Below are 26,180 nucleotides of genomic sequence, written 5' to 3'. Positions count from 1 at the left end.
AGGATTACACCTGAGGCATGTATGCCAGTCCTGAGCTGTGCCGGACCTGGGCTAGGACTGGGGCCCTTTCATTTTGTAAGTCTTCTTGACCTATTTTTACCTGTATTCTGCTAATTTGATGCTTGTATTTTTATTTTAATTTAAATTAAATAATTTTTACTTTCCCTTTGAATTCCCATTTGACTTGTGGGTAGTTAAGAAATATGTTAGTTGTCAAATAGTTGTAGATTTCCTGGATATATGTATTTTATAATTTCTGATTTAATTCTACCATAGCCATGTACAATGCTTTGAGTAATTTGAACAATCAGTTCTGAATTTTAGTGAGGCCTACTTTTGATGTATGGATTATGATTTGGCTTGCAAATATGCTATCTGTATGTGACAATATTATTTTGCTATTATTGGATACTGGTTAGTAAGTGTTACTTGGGTCAAGTTAGTTGACGGTATTGTTCAGGTCTCCTCTATCCACTCATTTTCTACTCACATGTTCTAACACTGATTAAGAAAGATGGGTGGAAATATCAGACTGTAGAGTAATCATGGATTTATCCATTTGTTCTACAGTTTTTTCTTCTTGTAGCTTGAAGCCCTGTTGTTATTATATTCCCAAATTTTTAGAATTTTGTGTCTCTTGAAGAGTTTACACTCTTCATTGTAAACAGCACAGAGTTGAATCTTGTTTTATTATTCCACTCTGGAAATTTCTGCCTTTTAAGTAGGGTGTTTATTAGTAATACAGTTGTTTTAATTATACAGACCACACATAAATAATCTCCATTTATATATTTTCTATCCTGTTTAATATTCATTCTTCTGATTTGCATTAATTTCTCCTTTTTTGTCTTTTGCTTTCTGTTGGATTAATTCATTATTTTTATGACTCTAGGTTGGGTTTTTTTTTTTTTTCCTTTTTTATGTATTTAGTACAGGGTCTCACTGCACAGATTGGACCTGTACAGATCCTTCCTGTTTTTCAGCTCCCAAGTGCTGGGACTGCAGGTGTGCACCACCCCACCCAGTCTCATTTGTGTCTCATTGTGCTCTGGGCATGGGGCTGGCATGGCAGGCCAGGGATCAAATCCCTGGCCCTTATATCTGCCTAAATAGGCACTTTAATCCACTGAGCTATCTGGCCAGCCCCTTTTTGCCTTTTGACTTACTAACTACACCTGTTTATGTAATTCTAATGTTTGCTTAGAGGAACCCTAATACACATCTTTAAAACAGTATATGTCAATCTGCTTTCATGTGACATTGTATCGTTTCGTGTATATTGGAAGAATCTTACACCTGTAAGCTTGCCTTTCTCTCTTTTGGCCTTTGCAGTATTGCTATCGTACAGTTTATTTCTACGAGGTACAAATACCATAGCACATACTTTTGCTTTCAATAGCAAATTATCTTTTTAAAAAGACCTAAGTAATGAGGAAGAACTACCTGCCTTCTTATTATGTCTGGTGTTCCTGATTCTTTTGTGTAGACCTTGATCGCTATCTGGAATTCTTTTCTTTCTGCCTAAAAGATGTCCTTTAACATTTCTTCCAAAGTAAAGCATAGCACTTCAGCTTTTGTGTATTGGAAAGAAAACTGTTATTTCACCTATGTTTTATCGATTTCTTTTTTTTTTTTTTTTTTTTCTGGTTCAGGCTGCCTGAAGGGCAGGTCTGGTAAGGCTTGAGGATCTGGGGATTGAACCACAGTATCCAGAGCCTGACTGCTTTGCTTAAGCAGACACTTACACAACTGAACTAATGGGCAGGTCCCCTTGTCTGTGTTTTAGAAAGGTATTTTTTTCTGAGCTAAGAACCCTAGGTAGACAGTGTTTTGCTTCTGGGATGTTGAAGTTATCAGGATGCCTCTTTTTTTTTTTTTTTTTTTAAACCAGGTATCAAACTCAGGGCCTTGCGCTCACCAGGCAGGTGCTCACCAGGCAGGTGATCCTGCTGCTGGGCCACCTCCACAGCCCTTGGCTACCTCATTCCAACTTGCGTGACCTCCAGTAACAACCCTGTTGTCATTCTCACCTTGGTTCCTGTATCTTTTTCCCTTTAGCTACTTATAACATTCTTTTCTTTTTCATTGGCTTTAAGAAATTCAGTTACAATTTGCCTTGGTGTGAATTCATCCCTCTTTCTAGTGCTTCGAGTAGGTTGAGATCATATTTGGAAACTTTTCAGCCATTATTTATTCAATTTTTTAAAAATTTACCCTCTTCCTTTGGGGACTCCAATGACACATATGCAGCATTCGGCTCCTGGAAGTCATCCCACAGCTCACCGACAGCCTGTTCATTTTCTTTTCTTTTTTCCGAAACAGTTTCACTGTGTAGTCCAAGCTGGCCTTGAGCTCACTCTGTAGCCCAGGCTGGTGTTGAACTTGTGGTGAACCTCCTATCTCAGCCTCTGGAGTGCTGGGATTTCAGCGTACACCAGCACATCTGGCCATGTTCATTTTTTTTTTTTTTTTTTAATAAGGGTCTACAGGGTCTACAAAGTCTCACTATGTATATCTGACTCATAGTGATCCGCCTGTGTTCAGCTTCCCAAAGAGCTGGGATTACAGGAGTGCGCCACAACGCCCAATCTCAATTGTCCTCTCATTGTGCCCCAGGGGTGGGCCAGCACAGCATGCCGGGATCAAACCTGGCCCCTGAGTCTGCCTAAGCAGGCGCTTTTATCCACTGCACTATTTGGCTGGCCCTGTTCATTTCTTTTTAAATCTTCATACTCTCTGGTTTTATTTAGAGCATTTCTAGAGTGATGCCAATAAATTCACTGATTCTTTTCCGCAGTAGCTAATGTGTCATTCATTCTCACCCAGTGTATTTTCTACTTTACACATGTAATTTTCATCTCTAGAAGTTTGATCAGCTCTTCTCCAATTCTGTGTTTAGGGAGGTCAATTTTTCCTCCAGCCTTCTGGATATGTGAGATACAGGTATAATGCATTATTATTATTATTATTATTATTATTATATTACAATACCAGAGATCAAAACATTAGGCAAGTGCTTTACCACTAAGCTCAAAATACTTTTTAAAAATGTACTTGTGTACTAATTCTATCATCTGGGTAATTTGGGGGGTTGATTTTGATTATCTGAGTAATCAAATGTCTTTTCACTGTGGATCCTATTTTCCTGTTACTTTGCACACTAGACATTGTGTACTTTAGGCTCTTGGGTTCTGGGTATTTTTGAATTTCTATAAATATTCTTGAACTTTGAGCTGTGGTACAGTTATTTGAATTAACTTAATCCTTTTGGGTCTTGCTTTGATAGGTGAGACTGGGGCAGCGTTTAGATGAGAGTTAATTTACCCACTACTAAAGTCAGGCCCTTTGTAGTACTCCAACAGGCACCACATTAGTGATAGGTTTTGCATTCTGGCTAATGGGGGCCGGAATATTCCCAGCTCTGTGTAGCTACAAGGATCACTCCCATGAGCCTTTAGGCCTGCTTGAGCCCAGTCTCATGCGGTTTCTTTGTATGCGCATGCTGCTCAGTACCTCACGTTCCTCTGGAGTTCTTTGTCCTTCTAGCCCTCTTTTCTCTGTTGTTCTGTTCTTGGAACTTAGCTCTATGCTCTAAAATCTAGGAGGCTGTCAACTCTACCTATGTCCTGACTTCTCTACCATGTTGTGCAGGCCTCTCGCTGGGCAACAGAAGAGCTCACCTTGTTTTTTTTCCACCTCTAGGGATCCCCATTCTCTTCTTCTATGTCTCCTTTAGTAGCCAACACCCCACCCCCATACATCTTAGTCTAATCCCTCTTGTAACTTATAATACTTTCTATAACATTTTCCAGCCCACGCACTTTGAAAATATTGAAAAGCCATCATTACCAAGTTTCTTTTTTTCTGTTTAAATGTAAATGCAGCAGGACACCTGACATTTACAGTATTTTAGAGGAAGTGGGAAGATCTTTCCAGAAAAAAAAAAAAAAAAGAATAAGAGAGAGGGTCTTCTGGAGAAATGTTATGCGCCCTTTCTCTGCAAGAGCTCCTTGTAGCACAATCACTTGCAGTCTCCTGTGTCTTTTTATGGCCTCAAATGGCCATTTGGCCAGCAGTTAATTCTCCCAGGCTTATCCACTTGCATTTTTCCATGAATGACTAATTGGGGAAATCTAACTTAAAAATAAGGAAATATTCATGTTCCAGTAAACATTTCACCAAATTCTTTCATTGGGCCTTATCAAGGTTTTAAGTTATATTTTCTTTTCTTTCTTTCTTTCTTTCTTTCTTTCTTTCTTTTTCTTTTTTCTTTTTTTTTTTTTGCATTTAGGACAGGGTCTATGGGGTGTTCAGGTTCTCACTACTAGATCGGACTTATAGTGATCCTCCTGTTTACAGCCGCACAAGCACTGGGATTACAGGCGTGCACCACTACCTGTAATTGGGGGTGGGCCTGGCACGGCAGGCCCAGGGATCAAACTCCCAGCCCCTGCATCTGCCTAAGCAGGCACTTTAATCTGCTGAACTATTTGGCCGGCCCAAGTTATGTTTTCTTTATTGGGGAAAAAAAGAGGTTTTCTTTATTGGGGTAGTTAATTTTAGCTTTTGATTTGGTGATTAAGAAAAGTCTTAGATCCATTTGAAGGAAAATGGACAGAAGTGAGAGTCATGAACGTGTTGTTTATTCCAGCTCCGAGGTACAACCACCCAGCCTTTCCAACAGCCAATCTAGGAATCACAAAAGGGGGTCACTCTGCTTTCCATAGGACCACATGGTAGAGTTGCTAAAAAAAACCAGTTAACTAAAAAACTGTGTATCACTCAATGTTTACTAGAGAAACAAATATAACACAAGATGTAAAATATACATGAATTTACAAGATCGGCCTACACTGGCCGCCCACAGAGTCAGAGAACAGTGAAGAAGGTTTGTCTGCACCTGGAGCTTCCTGACACATGTCTGCATCAGGAAGTTGGTGGGTCTGCAATGCAAGGCTAAAGGATCTGCACTGGAAGCTCAGAGACCTGCGCTGATCTCCAACATGAAGGTGAAGACTGGAGCTCCTCCAAAGAAACAGAATCTGATCTGTCCTTCTCCCTTTACCTGTATACCATGCAGATGACAAGCTGCTCTAGGGTGGGTTTTCCCCACCATAAGGTGTGGAACTGCTGAATGGACTTAGTTAAGCCTCTCCTACTCCAGTTGATATAATCAGCCAACCATCATGGGCTGCTTTTGAATTTCCTTTGCCCATCCCCACTCCCTGCACTAAGTGGGATAGCAGATTCTTGTAAGTTAGGTGACACCTTGACTTTGAAGTTATATAAAAGTTCATGTGGTAAAAGTGTAGATTGAATGAATGGCATGAATGCTTTTGGGTTCAGTTCACCGCACATGCATACAACACACACACACACACACACACACACACACACGTTTGTCCGGATAACTAGAATATATAAATGTTGTGTCATTTGCCTACTCTTTTCTTCCATCACAACATAAACAAGGCGAGAAGACTGGATTAAAACATACAGAGCCAAGTCTGGCCATGTTGCCAGAGTCAGCGAGTTCCCGGTCATTTATTCAGGGAGAGTGGCTTTGACAAATTAGGCCCATGTGTGTGGATGGCACCTACTTAGCTAGGCTTGCAAAGAGGTTTTTGAGGTGTTTTTCTGCATGAAGAATGTGTCATCATTGATAAAGCCCAGCAAGCCTCTTCCCTGAGGGACATAAGAGTGGATCACTTGGAGGGTAAACTCCTTTTCCAGAGTCTGGACTGAATAGGTGATACAGCTGTCAGCACAGCCGGTGATCTAAGCAAGTGGTTATCATGGCTGTTCAGCTGTTGGTTACAAAAAAGTATTCCTTCATTTACTGATTCATTCTGCATCATTTGATCACTCATTCATTCAACAGAGTGCATATAGCATTGGACTAAGATGTACAAATAAACTACAGAGGAGTTCCCTCTAAGCCCCAGGAGGTCACACCCAGAAGGAAATTGAATGAATAATAAATAAATTAGGGACAATGGGGCTGAGGGTATAGCTCAGTGATAGAGTGCTTGTTCTGACATGTAGAGGCTCTTGGTTTGGTACCCAGCCAAGGGGGAGAAAAGAGAAAAGAAGAGATGGGGGGCAGAAGAGAAAGTATGTCCACAGAGCATTGGGAGGACAGAATGGGGAGCTGCAGCAACCCTGGTAGGCATAAGGGAACTGCTTTGGAGAGAAGGTTCTAGAACTCGCCCTGAGCACAGAGGAGCAGTTTCTTAGTTTCAAGCAACTCTTACTCAGTGGAGTCTCAGGCCAATGCAGAGAGTGCTTTTGTGGTGTGCTTTGAGAGCAGCTGTTTGGTTCCCAAAAGGGCAGCTCTTCCACACTCTTCACTTGAGGCTGTTTGCCTCACAGTGCATTCTGAGGCACTTTGGTCTCACTAAATGCTCTACCAAAAACAGGAATAGAGGAAGTGTCCTGAGAAGCCATTAGTGTGAGAGACTGTGTGTCTTCTGCTTCACTCAGTGTCCACTGGCATCTCCAAGGCTCTAGAAGTCCCACCCTGTCCTCTGGCTTGTGCAGCCACATGTTGCCTAGTGCCTCCTGCATTATCCAAGCACAAGCAAGCTTCTCTCTTCATCCCTACTGATCACAACCATATTCTAAAAGCCCCAATATAAGAAGAGAGTGTGTCCAATATAACTATTATTAGTCATTAGTCACTGCTCCACAATAGTCTATCATAGTTGGCCCAGTCACTGATCAAGTTCTTGAGGAAATTGTCTTCCTGAACAGTCTCTTCTGACTGCAATAGAAAGGGAAGGTGGGAAAACTAGGGAGCAGGTATATTACAAGGAGTAGACTACTTGAGAGAATCACATTTACTTACAACTCTGCACACCTGAGTCACCTGACTTACGATGGGTGGAGAGAAAAATGTGCAAACCAGAATGCAAGAATAAAGACAGTGAACTGGCTGACTACATAGTTAGCAGGAGTCTAGCATTGTCTTTGGTCCTCAGATTAACTAAATTTATTCTGATTTCATGGCAGGAGGAACTAAAAGCATTTGGGAGCTAATGTATTTTGTTTAGGCAGGATCTCCACCTTCCTTTTCTGCACAAAAAGTCATACATACGGCAGGACTCGTGAGCTGATTCAGATTTGGACCAGCCCTTGACATTTGGGGTGAAGCAGAACAGTACAGCATCCTAACATGCTGTTGGGAGCTAATTGCTGGCAGTCGTTCCCACCAGATTCTGGATGGATAGTGAAGTAAGACACTGAAGTCTGAGATAAGAAAGCATGATCCACATGGCAAGGTTGAGCTGGAGGATGGGGCCGAATGGGACTCCTCATGTCACCACTGAGTTAACCTTCCCCACCCCAGGTGGATTGCCGAGGTGCAGGGTGGAAGGCCGGCCCAGGGTGCTTGTCACACAGGACAGCTGCATGGCGGGGGCAGGGGGTGGTCTTCTCGGCGATCCTGAACACCGTAATCCCACCCGTGGGGAATCCGGACCCTTGGGGGCTTCTCTCCCTACTGTCTAGTTAGACAAGTCTTGCCTCCTCCTCCATGGTAGCCATGAGGAGCCACAGCACACAGCTGAAACCCCACGCTTTGCTGCTAAGGACTGTCAGCCCACCTTGAGGGCCAAGGCAGGCATACGGGCAGCCACAGAAGCCGCTGTTCTCAGTCCCAGCTACCTCCAAGGCTGGCACGCACAGGGCTGGTAGCTCCCAGACTTGAGTCAGACTCCATGGTGCCAATCTGCCCCTGGCTTTACTTTTCTGGCAAGTGCATTGGAATGCAATGAATAACAGTGATGATGTTATTTGGGTGAAATCTAGTCTTTTGAATTAGAGTAATTTATTAGGGAAGATAATAAGCCATTCACAGACATCTGTACTGTACAATTAGTAACAAATTACTTCCTACTTCAACTCATTAGACCTCTTGTGAGCACAGGGGCAATGGCTAAAGAATGCTGCTTCAACTATATTTATTTAACTTAAGAAAGTACTTTGCCTTTTCTCCAGGGCCTCAGTTTCCTCATCTGTCAAAGAAGTTTGGACTGATTCTGAAGTGCTCTGATGGTGTGGTAGGAAAGAACTTTCCTAATCATCTGTAAAACAATCCCGATGTGAGAGCATTGCTATATACTTATGTCCGCGATTTGCATTCAGTTGTGTCCGTCCATCCATCCGTCCATCCATCCATCCATCCATCCATCCATCTGTCCATCCATCCATCCTTCTGTCCATCTATCCACCAACCTTTCCTTGCTCCCTTCTGGCCTTCCTTTCATCCATCTCTTTATTCATCCATAGATTAATATATTTAACCATATATATATATATATATATATATATATATTAACCATATATATTTAACCATAATATATTGACCATATAGTCTATACCAGGCATCCCAGATACAATATCGGAAGCAAACAAGGACCCAGCCTCCAGTGAAGGAAATGGTCACCCACCACATGATGGCCACTGTAACTAGTGCTAGGTGGGTCTGATCTGGGCACCAAGGCCAACAAGGGGCTTCATTGAGAAGTGACGGCTGAGATGTAGGGAACTGGGAGGCCCCAGGCTCCATGCTGGCGGAGTGCTGGTGAGTGCTGTGTAGGATGAGGCCGGAAAGCTAAGTTGGTCCGCAGCTGACAACAAATGAAGCTACCAGAGAGTTTTCCCTCTGTGTGTGTGTGTGTGTGTGTGTGTGTGTGTGTGTGTGTGTGTGTGACAGGAGCACACATTCATTTCTATGCCACGGAGCTGCTGGCAGCCCAGAGAATAGAATGAAAGGGCCTGGAGTAGAAGGGGAAGGGTATGCTGTGCCTGTCCAGGTGAGAGGCTGGTAGGGGCAGCAAGCTCAGAGCTGCCCACCAAGGCCTTGGTCTTGCTCTGCGTCAGCAGCTCTTCCTCCCCATTGTGATCTGATCCACCGCAGATTCCTCTCCCCGACTACTTCATGTGTTTCCCCAGGAATGTCCCCTTGGCCAGGCTGCGGTGAAGAGTAAATGCAATCATAAGTGAAAGTGTGTAACAAAAAAACCCCTTAGTGATTTTGTCTGACAGTTTTGCTGGTCTTAAAGCCCAGTGGTGTGGAGCGGCCTTTGTACTTTCCACAGTCAACCTCCTCTGCCCTTGAATTCTGCCCTCTCACCCCAACACTCCTGTGTTTTGGAGTCCCTCTGGCTGTCACTGCCTTTGGCACCTGGGCAGTGGACATGGGCTTTTTGTGTTTCTCCAGGGGCTGCTCAACAAATCCCCCCTCCTCCTGGGCTGACACCCCCAGGCTGGTAGCTCCTGAGGGGCTGGACCAGGAAACTGCAGTCGCTCTGCCCTCCCTGACCCTGTGATGAGGCAGCACCCCCCCCCCACTGAAAGGTTTTATTTAAGCCCACTTGAAACCAGCCTGCCCACGCCCCACCAAAGCAGCTCTTTGTAGATTCTGTTTGCAGCCTGAGCCCACACATTTTGACTCAATCTTGAAGCATAAAAGGACATTATGTAAGCTTAATTAATGCACAACCCTCAACAGACCAGTACTTAGAATTTTCACCGCCCTTAGGCCAATCTGCTCCTGGTGAGTGCTTTAATCTAGCTTTAGAACCCGCTTCTGGTGGCTAATCAAGGCGACGGCTGGTGCTCAGCTTGTTCTAAAAAAACCAGCCAATGTACAAGTTCTTATTCGGGTATTGCTATACGTCTCTTACTCAGTGGAAAATTCATCTACTTGCTCTGTGGTCCTGTCCCAGATGATAGTGATTTCAGTCAGCCTGAAGGAAAGCTCTGCGCCCTCCCTGTAGTGGCACTTTCTGCTGGAGGGGTGGACAGGAAGTGGCTTTGTGTTTTATCTGCAGTGTGGTATAAGGACGTCAAGTGACCTCCTCTTTGGAGAGGCTGGAATGGGGCCACATAGAGAGCTGCGTGCCTCAAACTTTTCTCATTCTTGGAGAAACATTTCCTTATTCTGGCAGAATGAATAAATAGCAAGATGCCTGAGTGGTTATCCAAGCTGTGCCACTCTGCGTCCTGTGCTGTCATCTGCAGGTGGTGGCAGGAATACCCAGGAGACCAGCTGTCAGGGGTTAATGAGATGACCCTCACCAAACACAGACATCGCTTTGCTATGTTATTTCCCTAACTTCTTTTCAGAAAACTTTTTAATTAATTAATTTTATTGGTATATTTTAGATATACGGAATGATCACACGTATCACAGGCTGTAGGTGATATATTTTTTGTTTGTTTGTTTGCGGAACCAGGGATTGAACTCAGGCTCTTGCGCCTGCCAAGGAAGTGCTTATTCTACTGAGCCATCTCCCTGGCCCCAATATAATCTTGATTGTTTCCCTTTCCCCATTCCAACCTTTCTTCTCCTTTTCTTTTCCCTTTCTTTCCCTTCACCCCTCCTTAGTTCCCTTTCCTATGTAAACATTCTCTTGGGGCTGGGAGATGGCTCAGTAGAATAAGCGCTTCCCTGGCAAGCGCAAGGGCCTGAGTTCAATCCCTGGTTTCGCCAAAAAATAAAAAATAAAAATAAATTAATAATAATAATAAAATAAATATTTTCTTCTTATTTTGAAATATCTATTATACATTTTGGTCCTTGTTTACCTTTTTGGTTTCTTAAACCAGAGAGACAATGCAGTATTTACATATACATGTCCGACTTATTTCACTTCAGAGTGTGGTCTCAGAGTGCATCCATTTACCTAGAAATGTCTTAAGTTTATCCTTGGTTATGACTGAGTAATATTCCATGGTGTGAAACACCGCATCTTCTTGCCAGGCGGGTGCTTATGCTGCTGAGCTACCTCCCTGGCCCTAATGTCACATCTTCTGAATCCATTCATGCACTCATGAGCATTTGGGCTGCACCCAAGATTTTGCTATTATAAACTGTGCAGCTATAAGCATGGGTACTCATCTATCCCGTGGTATGATGCTTTTCATTCTTTTGGGAAGATATCAAGAAGGAGGATACTTTCTGTGGAAATTTTGAAACCTCAGAAATGTTGATGAGACAATAAATGCTCACATGTCAATTTTATGAGTCTTCTGAGGCTTTCGTAACATAATACCACACCCTGCCTGGCACGAATAAAACATGCATCTCTTCACTGTTCTGGAGGCTCCAGTCCAGGTCATAGTGCCGGCTGGCTTGGTTTCAGGTGTGGCCTCTCTCCGTGGCTTTCAGGTGGCACGGCCTCGATGTGTCCTCACGTGGGCTTCCTCAGTAGACTCGCTCCTGCTCCTCCGCCACCTCTCTGTCTTCTCTCAGGGCATCAGCCCTGCTGGAGTAGGGCCCCCACCCCCGGCCTCTCACTTTGCTCCTAGGCACCCGAGCTTTGAAGACCGTCTCCCAGAGGACCAGGGTGCCAGCCCAGGGAGAGGGCGAGGCAAACAGTTCAATCCCCAGCCCACGTTTCCAAATGTGGGCAAGAGGGCAATTCGCGTTCCCACTGTCTACTCCCCATCGAGGACACATGTGCATTCCTTGCGTGGAGTGCTGGAATTTGGTAGCGGACATGGAGGACACAGTCTTTTTCTCTGGCCATGTCGAGAACACTGAGACTATGCCTATGTGGATATGTGTGTGAGAGTCATGAAGAGGTTCCAAGGACTTCCTCTTGTGACTTTAAGGACAATTAGGAAAGCCTTCGCCAACCACACTTCCGTTAACTTTACCTAGAGCAGTTTCTCCTGGTAGGAGAAACTATGTAATTCTCATAAGCATATAGATCACAGCTATATAAAAATAACAAAAATTATGCTATATATATATATATATATATATATATATATATATATATATCATAGAATACTGAAAGTGGCATGTACATAAGGGATAGCTTTTCTTATTTTTTCTTAATTTCTAAATTTGTTATTAGCCATGCATTATTGTTTTTATTTTTATTTTTATTTTTTGGCAGAATCGGGGATTGAACTCAGACCCTTGCACTTGCTAGGCAAGCACTTATTCTACTGAGCCATCTCCCCGACCCCAAAGAGAGAGTAATTTTTTTTGGTGGTACTAGGGCTCGAACTCAGGACCTTGTGCTTGCCAGCCAAGCACTTATTCCACTGAGTTATATCCCCAACCCTGCCATGCATTATTTTTAACTACGCTAGATTAAAACTATATAGAATTGGGTAATAGCCAAATGTGACTATGATAAGCTGTTTTACAATAACCAGAGAGTTGGGTTTCTTTTATAGCAACTCTATGATTCTAAGCCAAATTTCCTTCTTATTCTAGTTTTCTTTTCATACGTGTTGCCCAGCTAAGTGTGTTCAAATTAAGGCAACTGTGAAGGCATTCCAGCAGAGATTTTACAGAGTACAAGTGGTTGTTAGATTGTGCCTTTCATGTAGCATCTGCCAAATGTGAAGATTCAAGTTCACTCTATTCAAGAATAACTCTCAAAGCGCAGCCCTGCCAACCTGTGCTTCCCCCAGAACATCCCCAGTACTGCTCAAGGCCTCTTTGTAATTTCATGACAGAACCACTTTAACACTCTCTTCCTTTATGGCTTCCTCTTATTAAAAACTTCCCAGGCTTCCTGCGTCTTACACTATCATGAATGAATTTCTCTATTCCCTACTTACAGCTCATTAGCGTGGAAAGCCCTGGACTGAACATTGGTGACTCTTTGTGCTGATTTTTGGAGAAAATGAGGGCGCGTGTTATGGTTTGGGGTGGGAGGAGCTGGGGATCCTCACAGAGAACAGGAACTACACAGGTGCTGGGGTGTTTGTGATGGAGGATCGGGAAGCCTTCTGGGGCCTGACTGGGATGATTCTGCCTGCAGGGTGGCTCTGTTCTTGGTGTCCATGAGAATCAATGAAACATTAAATGTTTTCATTATTGGCAGTGCTGGGCTTAGAGGCTCCTGCTTCACTTCTGAGAGTGCGGCCAGCCTGGATCCATGCATCGTGTCCCCAGAGGTGACTGAGCCCAGGAAGCACCCACAGGAAGCCCAGGGCCCGGGAGGACCTCCAGCATCCGGCTGCCCACTGCCCTGGGAGCAGGAGTGTCCCTTGAGCTCCGTGCCCTTCACTGAGAGCCCTCCAGAAGGCTGCCTAGAAAGCCCAGCAGCAGTGCCTGAAGATGCTCCCACCCAGCACCCAAGGAGGGCGCCTCGTCCTGGTGCCCTAGGGGACACTGTGACATTTACCCCTGAAGGGGACAGTATGGCTGCCATGGTCTCTGGTGCTGGGGGAGACAAAGAGATGAAGGCTGGGGGACAGATCTCTCCCTCCTACAGTTGCACTGACGGCTTGCCAGGGATTCCATCAGCACCTCCAGGAGAACCAAGGAACGAGCTGCTGTGTGCAGAGGGTCCCTTAGAGTCCCAAGAGAAAGAGAGTGTAGGTGGCTATTCCCCCGCAGAACCCAGGCTGGGTGTGGCTTCTGGACAGATAGTTCCCAAGCTCTGTCCTTCTGCCCATCCAGGCGAGGACAGCTTAGCTGGCCAAGTGGATTACCCTCTAAAACCTGAGACCACGGTCCCACAAGATTCAGCTCTAGGAGCCTCGGACAGAGAAAAAGGCCAAGCAGAGGCACCACTTCAGCATTTAGCCAATGATTTGGGATTCCTTAGCTCCTGCCATTCCCCTGGGAGCAATTCAGGGGCTGCCCAAGAAGCTGAAGCTGCCGCTTCCCTGGAGAGCTGTAGGAAGGCACATCTCCATGCAGAGCCCTTAGACCCACTGAGCCCTACCTTGGTGCCAGGGACAGAAACCCCAGATTCTAGCGGTGCTCACAGTCACTTGCTGACAGGGATGAAAGGTGGGGAGTCCCATCAAGTCTCCCATGTGGCGACAGGCATCCAGGGAGATGTGAGCTCCTTCGGGATCCCTGAGCCCTTTCCACTTACTCTGACTGAAGAAATACAACCAGCTTCCAGCCCCACATCACACCCCACCCATGGGCTTCCTGCTGCCCCAGATGGACCCAGTTCATTGGCCAGGGAGAGGGCTTCCAAAGCTGAAATGCCAGTTTCTGCATATTTGATCAAAGAGCTGGTGGATGAAAGGTCGACAGGACTAGAAAACTGCTCATCAGATCTTGGAAAAGAGCAAGAATATTCAGAAGCAAGTTTTGGAAAGGATTATGCCTCTTCACCCCAAGAGAGGGCAGAGCGTGGGAACTGGGAGCACAGCCATGCAGAGCCCCAAGGGGTGATGCTGCCCCCTCCTCCTCCTCCTGGGGCTTCAAGCAAAAGGATAGAGAGCTCAGTAGGGCCAGAGGAGGGAACCAAGGCCCCTGAAGCTACTGGACATCCAGCTATGTCTAGAGAGAAAGGCAGATGCCATGGAGACAACCCTGAAGGACTGTCACAAGACACAGAACAACTTGGTGCCGTGGATCCTGGAAACCAGGAGGGGAAAGAGTCTCAGGCCTCCCACTGCAAGCCCTATGCACAGGGGGACAAAGACAAGCTGCCAAAGCCAAGTGATGATGCAGAGAGTGCAATCTTTTCCAACTTAGATTCAGCAGAGCCACCTAGAAAGGGAGACACTGGACAGGTGGACAGATCTGACTCTGCATCAGCAGAGGCAGTGTGGCAGGTGGTGGCTGAAGCCACTGGGGCTGATGCAGCCCCCAAACCCCATGAGGAGGACCCCCTCCGGACCCCAGCACCAGATGGTACTCGTGAGCCAGTTGTTCCCGAAGAAGCCGTCTGGGAGAAGCCAGGATTACTGACCAAACGTCCAGATAAGCTTCAGGACAGAGAAGGACTGGGACAAACAGAGTCTCCTCCTGCTTTAAAGTCTGAAAAATCCACTTTTGCTGGAGACGTTGTAACCAAAGTTCAGGAGGTGGAGCATGCTTTGGAAATAAGCAAGACAGGTTGCCCATCCTCCCAGAAGCCCTACAGCTGTGACACCAAGGGATTGTTGACATCCCCAGGTCACCCTTGTGGGCTGGGGCAAGATGCAGCTGGACAGGAAGCTCACGCTGATGTGCTGCCTCCCCCTGAGAGAGAGAAGGCAGCAGCAGCAGCCTGTGGACTCAGTACTCTCAGCCTGACGCAAGACTGTCAGGGAAACCTGCTACGCCCAGGGAGCAGCTGCACAGGAGGAGCTGCAGCAGAGTGTCCCCCCCTACCTTCTGAAGACTGTCCCCAGCCACCCCAAGTGGGCTCAGGAACATCCTTCCATGATCTTCTCAGGGAGAAGACCCAACTACTTGGGCAAGATGGGCAAGAGGCTTACCCAAGTGATCCTGGGTCTAAGGACCAGGGGGTAGAGTCTCCCCACGTCCACGTCTCTGTGGAGCCGCAGGTGGATGTGTGCTTACCCAGTGATGGGGGACGGGAACGGGTGTGTGGGCCAGAACTTCCTAGGGAGCTCCCCATGGGCAGTCTGTCTGATGCTCTGAGTTCGTCTCCCAAGTACACAGTTCTGGAGAGTTCTCTACCAGTGAAGTCAGAACTGCCAACCTCAATAGGACAGAAGTTGCCTATAGCAGGGGAGAACGAGCAAGAAGGAGTAGGTGGTGGGGTCCGGCCTCCTGCAGCAGACACCTTGGAAGACTCTTCTCTTGCAGGGAACTTGGGTGGAAAGGAAAGTTGCTGTGCTGGGCAGGGACCAAACAAGTCCCAACAAGAGCTGGTTGGTGTTTTGAAAGCAGGCAGCCAACATGAAGAAGCATGTTGCAAGGATGGAGGAGTTTCTGAAGAAGCTAACGCCTGGCCCCTGCCCCAGGGTGCGAGTAAGACAGAGATGGCAAGTAGAAACACAGTGTCTTGTCCTCCTGACTCAGTAGCTCTCCACGATACAGCACACTGCCTGCCAGCCTCAGCGCCTGCCAGTGCCAGAGCCACACCCACCCAGGATGCCCCAGAGAGACGGACATATGAAAGAAGCCAGGAAGACAGGCAGGAGCCTGCGCCAGCCCCACAGCAAAGGATGGAGTGCCCAGCCACTATGGATGCAGAGGCCCCAAAGCTTCTTAGAAGTTTCCCATCAACCGGGATGCAAGGGAGTGAAGGTGCAGCTGCCGAGAGTGGTGACAGTGCCAGTGAAGGAGACCGCAGGATGCTGGAGGCGCCCAAAGAACCTGATGCTGCTCAGAGCGGGAGCCTCTCTCCAACGGAGCACTGCTTTGCATCCTGGAAAGAAGCTTCTGCCTTGGCCGTAGGTGAGCCTTGCCAAGTTGAGCAGCGTGTGTCCAGCGGGGAGCGCGCCTCGCTGTCAATCATAGAGCCTAGTGGGAGTCCCGGAAGTGGTGCAGGTATTTCTGCCTGCCAGGCTGTCCCTGACCCAAAGAGGTTTTTGACATCTGGGTCACATGAGGAGGCTGAGCCTGACACCCCTTACCTGCATATTGATGGTGCTGCCAGGCAAGGAGCAAAGGACAGTACAGTGGAAGCTACTTTCTCTGAAGGCCTCCAGGCTCCTGGGGAAAGCCCCCGTCCCAAAGAAGAGTCCCTGCTTGTCCTTGGAAGTGCTGCCTCTGTGAAGCTGTCTGCTGGTTCCCTGGCTCTGCCTTTGCATTCAGGAGCTGCAGGTAGGGAGATCTCTGCAGTTCAGCCCAGCACTGAAAGGCCCAGAGCTGGAAACACCGAGGGACCTGTGACCTCCGCGCCCTACCTGAACAGGAGGCCACCTCTCCTAGCCAAGGGGAAGCAGACAGCCCAGGAGGATGAAGTGGCCCCAGCTTACCCAGGTGCCAGACTACGTGAGAGTCCAGGGTGTCCTGCTAGTGAGGACAGCACGGTGGCTGACAAAGAAAGAGAGATGAGGGGCAATGGGAAGAGGACAGAAGAGCCTTCCCCAGATCCAAAGAGGGATGTATCTTGTGATGCAGATGCAAGTGCCAAGCAGACCAGCATGGTCGCGGGGCTCCCTGACTTCAGGGAGCACATCACTAAGATCTTTGAGCAGTCTGTGTTTGGAGCCCTGGCCACTGATCGGCCCCAGAGTGCACCTGATGAGAAGGCAGGTGCCGGGAAAAACATGGTGGGCAGGACCCCTGCCATACCGCTAAACCCAGAGAAGAACCTAGATGGGACCCAAGGAGAGGCCTGTACACTTCTCTCTGTGTCTCCTGCTGAACTCTTGGTGGAGAAGAAGCAAGAAGGGGCTGTTGAGGTTGAGGTTTCCCAGAATCTGGCAGCAGACAAGCTGCTGGCTCTGGTAGGACCAGCCTTAGAGCAGAACTTGTCCGCTGCCAATGCTGAGCAAGGGACAACTGGTATCCCACCCATAGTGAGAAGCAAGAGGCCAGAGGGGCCTGAGGAGCCCTGGCCAGGCCTGGGACTCCAGGCTTACTGGCCACTTGAGAACAGTGGGCAGGAATTAGCTGCAGGTCCCCCTTTGCCCCTGCTGGCCAATCAGAGGATGCTTCTAGAGGGAATCAGGGACTCCAAGGTAGCAGCTCCCCAGAGTGGTGGGGAAGAGGCCCTGGTCTTGGTTCAGTATGACAGAATCCCTTCTGGGGCACAGCACCGGGAAACATCAGCTAGTGACACTCAATACAGAAGAGATGGTCTGGAGAGGTTTGCTTGCACAGAGGGTCCTGGTGATGAGCTAGGAGCACCCTACACCCTGGAAGCCAAGTCTCCTAGTGGGCATGTGTTGGCTATGCCTGAGGCTAACAGTGAGCCCGGGATCCCTCACCCACTTGGGGGTGGGGAGAAGCCTGAGGCTGCTGCCATGGTCTTGGAAATGCAAAATGCCCCAGGCCACGTAAGCACCCCTAAGCCACAGGCTGAAGAAGGGTCAGACTCTCTCCTGGAGCCTGGCAAAGGGATAGGAGCTGCTGGGGAAGCTGCGGGTGACATCACATCACACACGGCTGAGACAGGGGCACGTGCCGCTGGTGACTTGATTGAAACAGGTACTGCAAGGACATTCCCTGGCATGCCTCATGACTCAGCGCTGCCAGGGAGCTCTCAGGACCTAGAAGACTCTGACCCGGCACAGGCGATGGAGAATGCAGCCACCCTGCAAGGGGACAACACAGATGGACACCAGGAGGCCCAGGAGCAGCTGGGGCCTGACCTCCCTGCTCCTGAGGGGCATATGAAGGCAGGCAACTCCTCAGAGCCTGACAAAACCAGAGACCCAAAGCCACAACATTCAGCTCCAGAAGAGCTCCAAGCCAGCAGGTACTTAGACCAGATCCCTAAGGGCTCAACTTCCAAGGTGATTCCTAGCCTGATTTTTTTTTTTTTAGAAGTCAAAGAGATGGGTGATTTTTAAAGGCTGTTTTCTGTAACTAGCAGGTTAAACTTACCCTCTCTGGATGTGCTAAGATTCTGAAAAAATGTGAAAGAATGGAGACTCTTTTTAACATACCTTGTTCTTTTTCTTGTATTCTTTAATTCATTTAAACTTAAGCTACTGGAAAAGTTTGAAGTGTTGAGTGACTGGCTGAACACGATTGGGTGATGTGCTGAAGTCAGGGGTGTTTTTTTGGAGTATAGATACGCTTCCTTTCTTTGGAGACAGGTCTCACTATCTAGTTCAAGCCAGCCTTGAATTCACTATGTAACCCAGACTGGCTTCAAACTTGTGGTGATCCTCCTGCCTCAGTCTCCTGAGTGCTGGGATTACAGGTGTGCGCCACCGTAGCTGGCCAGATGCATTTGCTTTTAAATCTGGATTTATTTAGGCAGAGGTCCCTAAATTATTCAAAAGCATCTCCAGGCCAGTGGCTGTCTGAAGTTCATTTCTCTGCTCAAAGGATTTTGTTATAGTAGTTACTTAAAACTATCGTTGGGAAATGTGCCCTTTCCTAGGACATGGAGAGAGGACCCTTTAACCGTTCATAGTGTGCTATCAATTGCTTTCTCTCATTGTTTCAGAAGAAGCCCTGGGCCTGGCTCAGCCACCTTACCTCTGGTTCCTGAGGATGCTCCGAGAGTCCTTCCAGAGGAAGCCAGGAATACAAGAGGGCTGGAAAGGTCAGTGAGCTCCTCCAGGCTCTGGGAGACTGAGCTGCCTTCCTTAGACGCAGACACTGAGTGTTGTACAAAGAAGAGCAGACTTTAAACATCACCTTTTAGATGAGAAAGGCAGGTAGCCGCTTGTGGTAGTAGTTACTTAAAACTATCGTGGGGAGATGTGCCTTTTCATAGGACATGGAGAGAGGATGCTTCCCATCCTCCACCCTGACATGATTCAGTATAGAAAAGGATTGAGTTGCTCTCATACCTAGCTTTATTAACTTTAAAAAACAAAACAATTTTGGAGATAGCCCAGTGGAATAAGTGCTTGAGGTCCCGAGTTCAATCCCTGATACCAAAACCAAACAAACAGTTTTATTGAGATACAATTCACATATCATAATTCACTCTCATTTAAAGAGTATCTATAGGCTGGGGATGTGGCACAGTGGTTGAGCTTTTGCCCAGCATGCACAAGGCCCCTGATCCCCGCCACACACACACACACACACACACACACGCACACGCACACACACGTACGCACGCACACAAAGTGTCTAATTCAAGGACTCTTAGTGTACTTAAAGTTGTACAACCGTGGCTACAATCAATTTCAGAACATTTCCATCCCCCAAAAGACAGCTCGCAGCCCTAGGCAGCCCGCCTTGCCCCCCCGCCCCAGTATCAGTCCTAGATACTAGCTAATCTAGCCAATCGCCTTTGGAGGCCAATGGGGTGCGATCTCTGAAGCAGGAATGGCTCGTCACCACCAGCAGCTGCATGTCCAGCAATCTAGGAGCATGATTACGATTAGGAGCAGGCACAGGAGGGATAGTTGTGGTACCTAGACCTTCAGGAGACCTTCAAACCTGCATGGGAAGGGGTGGGGGGATGTCCTGGTCTTTTCTGAGTGAAGCGCCACCTGTGGCCCCTCTGAAGCTACTGCCTACATTTCATCTTTTTGTGAAGTTAGAGACATTGTAGAAATACCCACTATGGGTAGGGCCAGTGACAGAGCTCAGCAGTGCAGTGCCTGCCTGGTGAGCACAAGATCCTGAGTTTGATTCCTGGTACCAAAGAAACAAAACAAAACAAAAGCCCACAAAAGACACTATGAATAAGTTTTGCAGTATGCCTACACTGTGTTCTGTCTCTGTCTCTGTCTGTCTGTCTGTCTGTCTGTCTGTCTGTCTGTCTCTGTCTCTGTCTCTGTTTCTGTCTCTCGTCTCTGTCTGTCTGTCTTTGTCTCTGTGTATCTCTCACTCTGTCTGTCTGTCTGTCTGTCTGTCTCTGTCTCTGCCTCTGCCTCTGCCTCTGCCTCTGCCTCTGCCTCTAAATTAGTACCTGTGTCTCCTCCCAACAGCTGTGGGCGTTTTATAGATGCTTGATTCCCATTTTGCACATGCTGAAAGAATGCATGGTCACCTGTTTTTCCAGTCAGAACACTTCCCCTGACTCCCAGCTGCTTTTGCTGCCCCACAGTGATAGGGACACTTGTGACTCTGGGCCAGCATAGATGCAGCCTTGCTGCCCAGACAGATGCAAGCTGATCTACATTTAACACCCATGTCTGCCACTGCCTCAGTGAACTATTTCCTGCAGCCCTTGCTGGTGTGAGCTTTTTACATTCCCTGCTACAGCGTAGGAGAAATATCTGCCTAGCTAGGGAGACCTCCCCGCCCACAAGTGACTACCTCAGCTCCTTTTCCAGCCTCTGTGGGCATTTCATCACCTTGCTGGGAAACTCAGAGCCAGACATAGAGCAGCCCAGTAAATACATTAAAGCTCAATGTCTTAATCATTTTCAATTTTAAAATAATTTCCAAAGTTGGGCCAGGGAGATAGCTCAGTGGACTAAGCTCCTGGACTAAGTGTGGGAATGGGGTTCCCACCATGTGATCCTGGGGAACACATGCTGTGCAGGCCCCACTCCTGGGCGCCCTGAGCTGGCAACCTCATCTGGGTATGGTGGCACATGCCTGGAATCCCAGCTCTGGGGAGGCTGAACATAAGACAATCGCTACGAGTCTGAGCTGTGTAGTGAGACCTTGTACCAAATACATAAAATAATAATAACAATTTCCCAACTTGCACTAGAAATGATCATTCTCTGGCCTATTGGTCAAGTATAGAAGAGTATAAAAGAAGAGGAAAATCCAATCACACCACCTACCCATTACTGTTACTTAGTGTCTTAGTGTCATTTTACCCATTGTTGTTTTTTTCTGTTGAAATAGTGAATCATTTTTCACCCCTGCTACCAAAACTCTTTCTAAAGTATGGTGGACAACACTGTTTAATGGTGAGCGGATGACACTGTATAACTAGCTGTGGACTTGCAGGTTCAGATGGCATTTGTATTCATTCCTATGGAGACTTTTCAAAATCAATGTTTATTATTTTTTGCATTTACTAGTGCATGTTTGCAGTACATAACAATTACATGCATTGTGGGGGGTTGCTGCCTGCACACATCTTAATTTGGAAACTTATACATGCTCTGGAACTGCACGGGCTGACACAGCTGTTGCTAGCCACGTGTGGACGGGCTGAGTGTGGGTAAGTGAAACACAGACGAGATGTTGAGGAGTTACGATGAAAAGACATCGTTCATGATTTTATACTGACTACGTGAAATGGTTGTATTTTGGATATATTGGGTTAAAGTGCATTTATTGAAATTAATTTCATTTCCTTCTTTTTGTGTTTTTAATGCAGCTCCTCAAATATTTAAAATTACGTGGGTGGCCTTGTGGCACACAACACACACGCTATACAGATCATTTGGCTGCAGAAGCTGCTTTTCTGTGTGTGGTTCTTGGGGACAAGGCCTGCTGCCCCATCCACCTGCTGGTTGAGACCCTCTAGAAAGGGCTCTGGCTGGGCTCTCCCCACAGCCTAGCCAGGGTGACCTTTGGCTCCTCTTCCCAGGACTTACAGGAGAGGTAGCACCTGAGCAAATAGGCCAAAGATTCCATCTATGCTTAGGGGCAATCAAAGTTCTCTGGAAGGCTACAGACCAGCTCTATACTATAGGAATGTGACGGAAGCCACAAAGGCATCTTTTTTCTTTTTTCTTCAGAAAGGTGATCTAAAAAAAAACCAGAAAGGTGATCTTAAATTTTTCTAAGCCAAAATTAAAAAGCCTAAATGGAAGTGGGAAAAATTGATGATATACTTCACTGGACATGGCATACCAAAATACCACCATGTCAACATGAAATTGATTCAACATCACTAAAGTCATATGCTGCAATCTTATTTTCTTAAACTAAATCTTTAACATTTGATATGTGTGTTATATTTGGAGCACATCTCAATTGGGACCTGCCACATTCCTAGTATTGAACAGACAGATGTGATCCATAGCTACCCTCTTAGACACCCCCAAAATGGATGACTGATCCAAAGGTGGCACCTTCCCAGGGGACCTTAAAGTCCATATCTCCCCAGTAAGCTTGCTCCTGTCCTTGTAACACGAATAGTGGGAATGCTTCTTTTCCTTGAGGAGAACACTTAGTACTATGCCTCTTTTGGGTGAACCCACTCACCACCACGGAGCAGGTCTCAGAGAAAAGTCCTGCTGTGGTCAGAAGGTGCTGGGAGCAGATGTTGCACATGAAGATCAAATTCAGCTGCTGCCTGGAGGAGATTGGGCAGCCACAGGTCAGCGGACACTGGCAGGAGATGGACAGATGAAATTCAAGGCCAGGGCTCTGAATTTTACTCCTTAGAGGTTAGATACATTACCTCAGTTTTCTTATCCACAGAATGGGAAGGACTACAAGTGTACTTGCCTCCTTAAGTTCAATGACAATGGCAACGGAAGTCACTGACTCCCACACTCTGGTGCTGAGTGGATGTCCAGTTCCTCGCTGTGTTACAGCGGGCTGTCCTCATGCAGTGAGCTGCACAGTAGTGTCTGTCTTTAGTCTGGAATTTGTTTCTGGGATCTCAGTCTGTGCTTTGACACTGAGGTTCTAACCTGCCTATTTGCCTTTTCCGATGGGATTCTTTGCCTACTAAAATACCTAAATGGCTGAGGAAAGAGAATGCTTTCTTTCCTTCTGCTGTGGGGTAGCCCACTGTGAGCTGCTGCAAGTTAAACGTTTTGGAGATAGTGTTTTACTGCAATACTTTATGTATCTTTCTCTGTGTATCCTATTGTATTGTATTTCCACCATCAATAATGCTGTAAATTGCCAGGAGAAAAGCGAAGTACATCAACCCAAAGTTTCCATTTTCTGGTGAATTATGAGGTGGTTGCTTCTAAGGAATCTACTGAACTTCAAGCATCCTGTCGACTTGAGTGGAACTGGTAGCACACGGCAGTCTCAGTATCCGAGAGATGTCCCTTTTGCTGTCTTGGGCGAGGTAGTTTGATAACCCAGCCTCATACACAGGCAGTGTAAAGAGGTGCAGTGCTTTGGTCCCAAGTGAGGAAGCTCATTTGGTGCTGCTGGCAATGTGCCATGGGTAGCCCATGGTGTTGTGTCCCTCCGGTCACCAGCTTGCACCCTGTGAAGCAGCTGCAGCCAGCCAGTGGTGCATTTGGTTACCTTGTGTGCTCTTCCTCCTGAAGGACTTGGGGCAGAGGGGACAGCTTCACTGTGTATTGAAAGGATTTGGGGTGACCTTCACCTTTGTAGACCACATTCCTTAGATGGTCTAGGATTTGGTATTTTGGTTACACATCACTAATGACAGCTCTGGCAAGTGATACAGAGAGGTAACGACACATGTCATTCTGAATCAGCCTTGGATGACACCGTGCTTGTTTTGGCTGGACACTGATGTAAAGGGGTCTTGTTTCCTACTTGAAGTAATGGTTGCAAAAGAATCATTCAATTAATAGTGTGTTTTAGGAGACTTACATTGTTCCCAGATGCCTAGGGGCTTTGTGTAGGCCCAGGCTAAATCATAAAGGACATTTGGGTTGAAAAATTGAGGGAAAAATAGACAGGGACAGTTGGCCTCTTGCTGAGGAAGCCCTGGCCGCCCTGAAAACCACATGGGAGAGGCTTCCCTCACTCCCTCCCACACCATCTTCCCACTCAGTCTCTGTTTCTTCCTCCTCTCTTCATCTCCTTCTAAAATTACCAAGGTGACATCATGTTTTCAAGTTTAAGAATAAGGTTAGAGGATGACTACAACTGTATAAATTAAGAAAAAGAAAACGTGCTTCCAATACAGCTGTCTCAGCAGTTGAAACCTGGGCAACACCTCCAATTCCGCCCAGAGAGCCTACTGGGTTTGCGTCTATAGCGCTGTTCTTCCCTTTGCCAGGCTGATGAGGAGGACAGAGCCATTCACAGCTCATCAGCCCCTTACTGACTGGCTGCCTTGGGTAAGCTGCCTAACTTTCCAATCTTCAGCTTTCATATCCATGAGAGGGGAAAATCACAGCTCCCTGGTAGGGTTGGAGCTAGGATACAGTTGGGATGTTTCCGGAGCTCTCGGTGCGCTGCCTGGTGAATGCTCGGAATGTGGGAAAAATGAACAATCCCCCCCCTCTGTCTCCCTGGCTGTCCCATGGGGTTTGCCACACCCTGCTTGTCTGCAAGGAGCTCTTACATGGAATGAGATCACAGATTCAATTGTGCTTAGAAAAATGAGGATGGCAGAAAGAGACGAACGTCTGCTTGTCAGCAGCTTCAGACACTGTGAGCCATACAATATAAAATTCAAAGGGCCCTTTGACATGAAACTTTTATGTCCTGAAGCTTTGGGTTTCGTAATGAAAATATTCTGAGAGTTGAATCTGTCCTATGGAAAAGTGCCAAGTCTTTTTGGAAATCCAGTTTATGAGGCCCATCTCCTTGGCGGCAGGGTGTTGGTCCTCTGTCTGCAGGTGGAGGGAATACGAACATGCACCACCTTGGCTTCTAGCTCTTCTGGACTGGTATTTTAATTTTTGAAACTGGGTTTCAGCATGCAGTTCAGGCTGGCCTTGAACTCACTTTATAGCCCAGGTGGGCCTCCAATTCACAGTGATTCTCCTGCCTCAGCCTCCCGAGTGCGGGGATTACAAGCGTGTGCCACCATGCCTGACACTCTTCCGGATTTGTGAGCTCCTCTGTCCTGTGGTCTCTTGTCCACTCTGTGCCTAGAACAAGGGCTGAGAAGAGCTGCTCCTGCCACTGGAAAATCCAGGGTTGGATGAGGACAAGGAGGTGACCCAGCTCCTCCTCTGGCATCATCTTGTTACTGTCACTGTGGGAAAGCGCTGATGTTGTACCTGTATTGGGCCTCATTTCAACAGCAATATTTGGCAAATAGAAATTTTGCACTCCAGCTGGTTAGAGCTAGAAGGAAATGGGTCATTTCCTGTTGGACCCTCACTTCTTGGAGGAGGTACGAGGCTTCACCTGGGGAAGGGACTGTGGAGCCAGTGAGCTGCAGAATCACATGGATTCTGGCCCGCTTGACACTGTGTCTCCTCAGTGCCTGCGCTCAGCCTGCAAATTTCAGTTACCCCACCTCTGCTCCCAGACTTCTGAGAGAAGACCACCCCACTCTGTGGTTGGGCAAGTACAGGAATGCGCATTGACAGGACTCAGGGTTGGCTCAGGTCCCGCTCTGGTATGGGATCTGGTATTACCCTTTCTGAACCTAATTACTCATGGGGGCACATGGTGAGCTTTACAGTGTGGTTAAGATTAAATGGGCCGCTTCATTGAGAGCTCCCGTACAGTATCCATTGTACGTTCCCTGTCACTAACTCCTCCTCTGGGATCAGAGTGCTGCCCCGTTCACATTATATCTCACTGCCATTTCAACCCGTAGGCAGGTGCTCTTTGTGTTTGCCTTTCACAGATGAGAAATGGCAGCTTTGACAGATGACATGTAAGAGACCTAGTAAGACGCAGAGCTGGGATCGGAGCTTCTCTTCTGGAAAGCTGTTGAGACCAAAAGTCCATGTTTAGATCCACGATAATTAACTTAGCTGCCGGGTGGACCTTGGAGGTTATTCCCTGAGGCAGTGCTATTTACTGACGTTTTCTACAATAGTGCGAGTGCATTGTATCACCATTGTCCAGCACAGTAACCGCTAGCCTCATACAGTTAGTGAGCTCCAGAAATGAGGCTGCTGCTGCGCAGAACCCAAACTGTTCATTTTATTTAATTTTACCTGATTAAAATTGAAATTGAAATAGCCACATGGGGATGGTGGTTTCAGCACGGAGCAGGCCAGATGGCAACCATAGCCCAGTGATGGTGAACCTTCTAGAGACCAAGAGCCCAAATTATAATCCCAGACACACTTACTGATTTCAAAGTGTCAACACTGCAATGAAA

General features: G+C 47.0%; 1 protein-coding gene across 17 annotated transcripts in view; it reads left to right on the top strand.

The window, feature by feature from the left end:
• Tacc2 (transforming acidic coiled-coil containing protein 2) overlaps nt 1–26,180 on the top strand; it is a 247,871-nt gene that overhangs the window by 68,226 nt on the left and 153,465 nt on the right. For 16 of the 17 annotated variants that reach the window (XM_023708945.1, XM_023708947.1, XM_023708941.1 and 13 more), the window contains 2 exons: nt 12,855–18,101; nt 18,801–18,899. In XM_023708945.1, coding sequence (XP_023564713.1) covers nt 12,855–18,101; nt 18,801–18,899 — 5,346 coding nt within the window. The remainder of the gene's footprint in view (nt 1–12,854; nt 18,102–18,800; nt 18,900–26,180) is intronic. The other variant, XM_023708952.1, reaches the window with a different exon arrangement.

Source organism: Octodon degus, unplaced genomic scaffold (assembly GCF_000260255.1).
Source record: "Octodon degus isolate 3935 unplaced genomic scaffold, OctDeg1.0 scaffold00010, whole genome shotgun sequence".
Lineage (NCBI taxonomy): Eukaryota > Metazoa > Chordata > Mammalia > Rodentia > Octodontidae > Octodon > Octodon degus.
The sequence above is the reverse complement of the archived record's forward strand: the minus strand, read 5'-3'. Positions and strand labels throughout refer to the sequence as shown.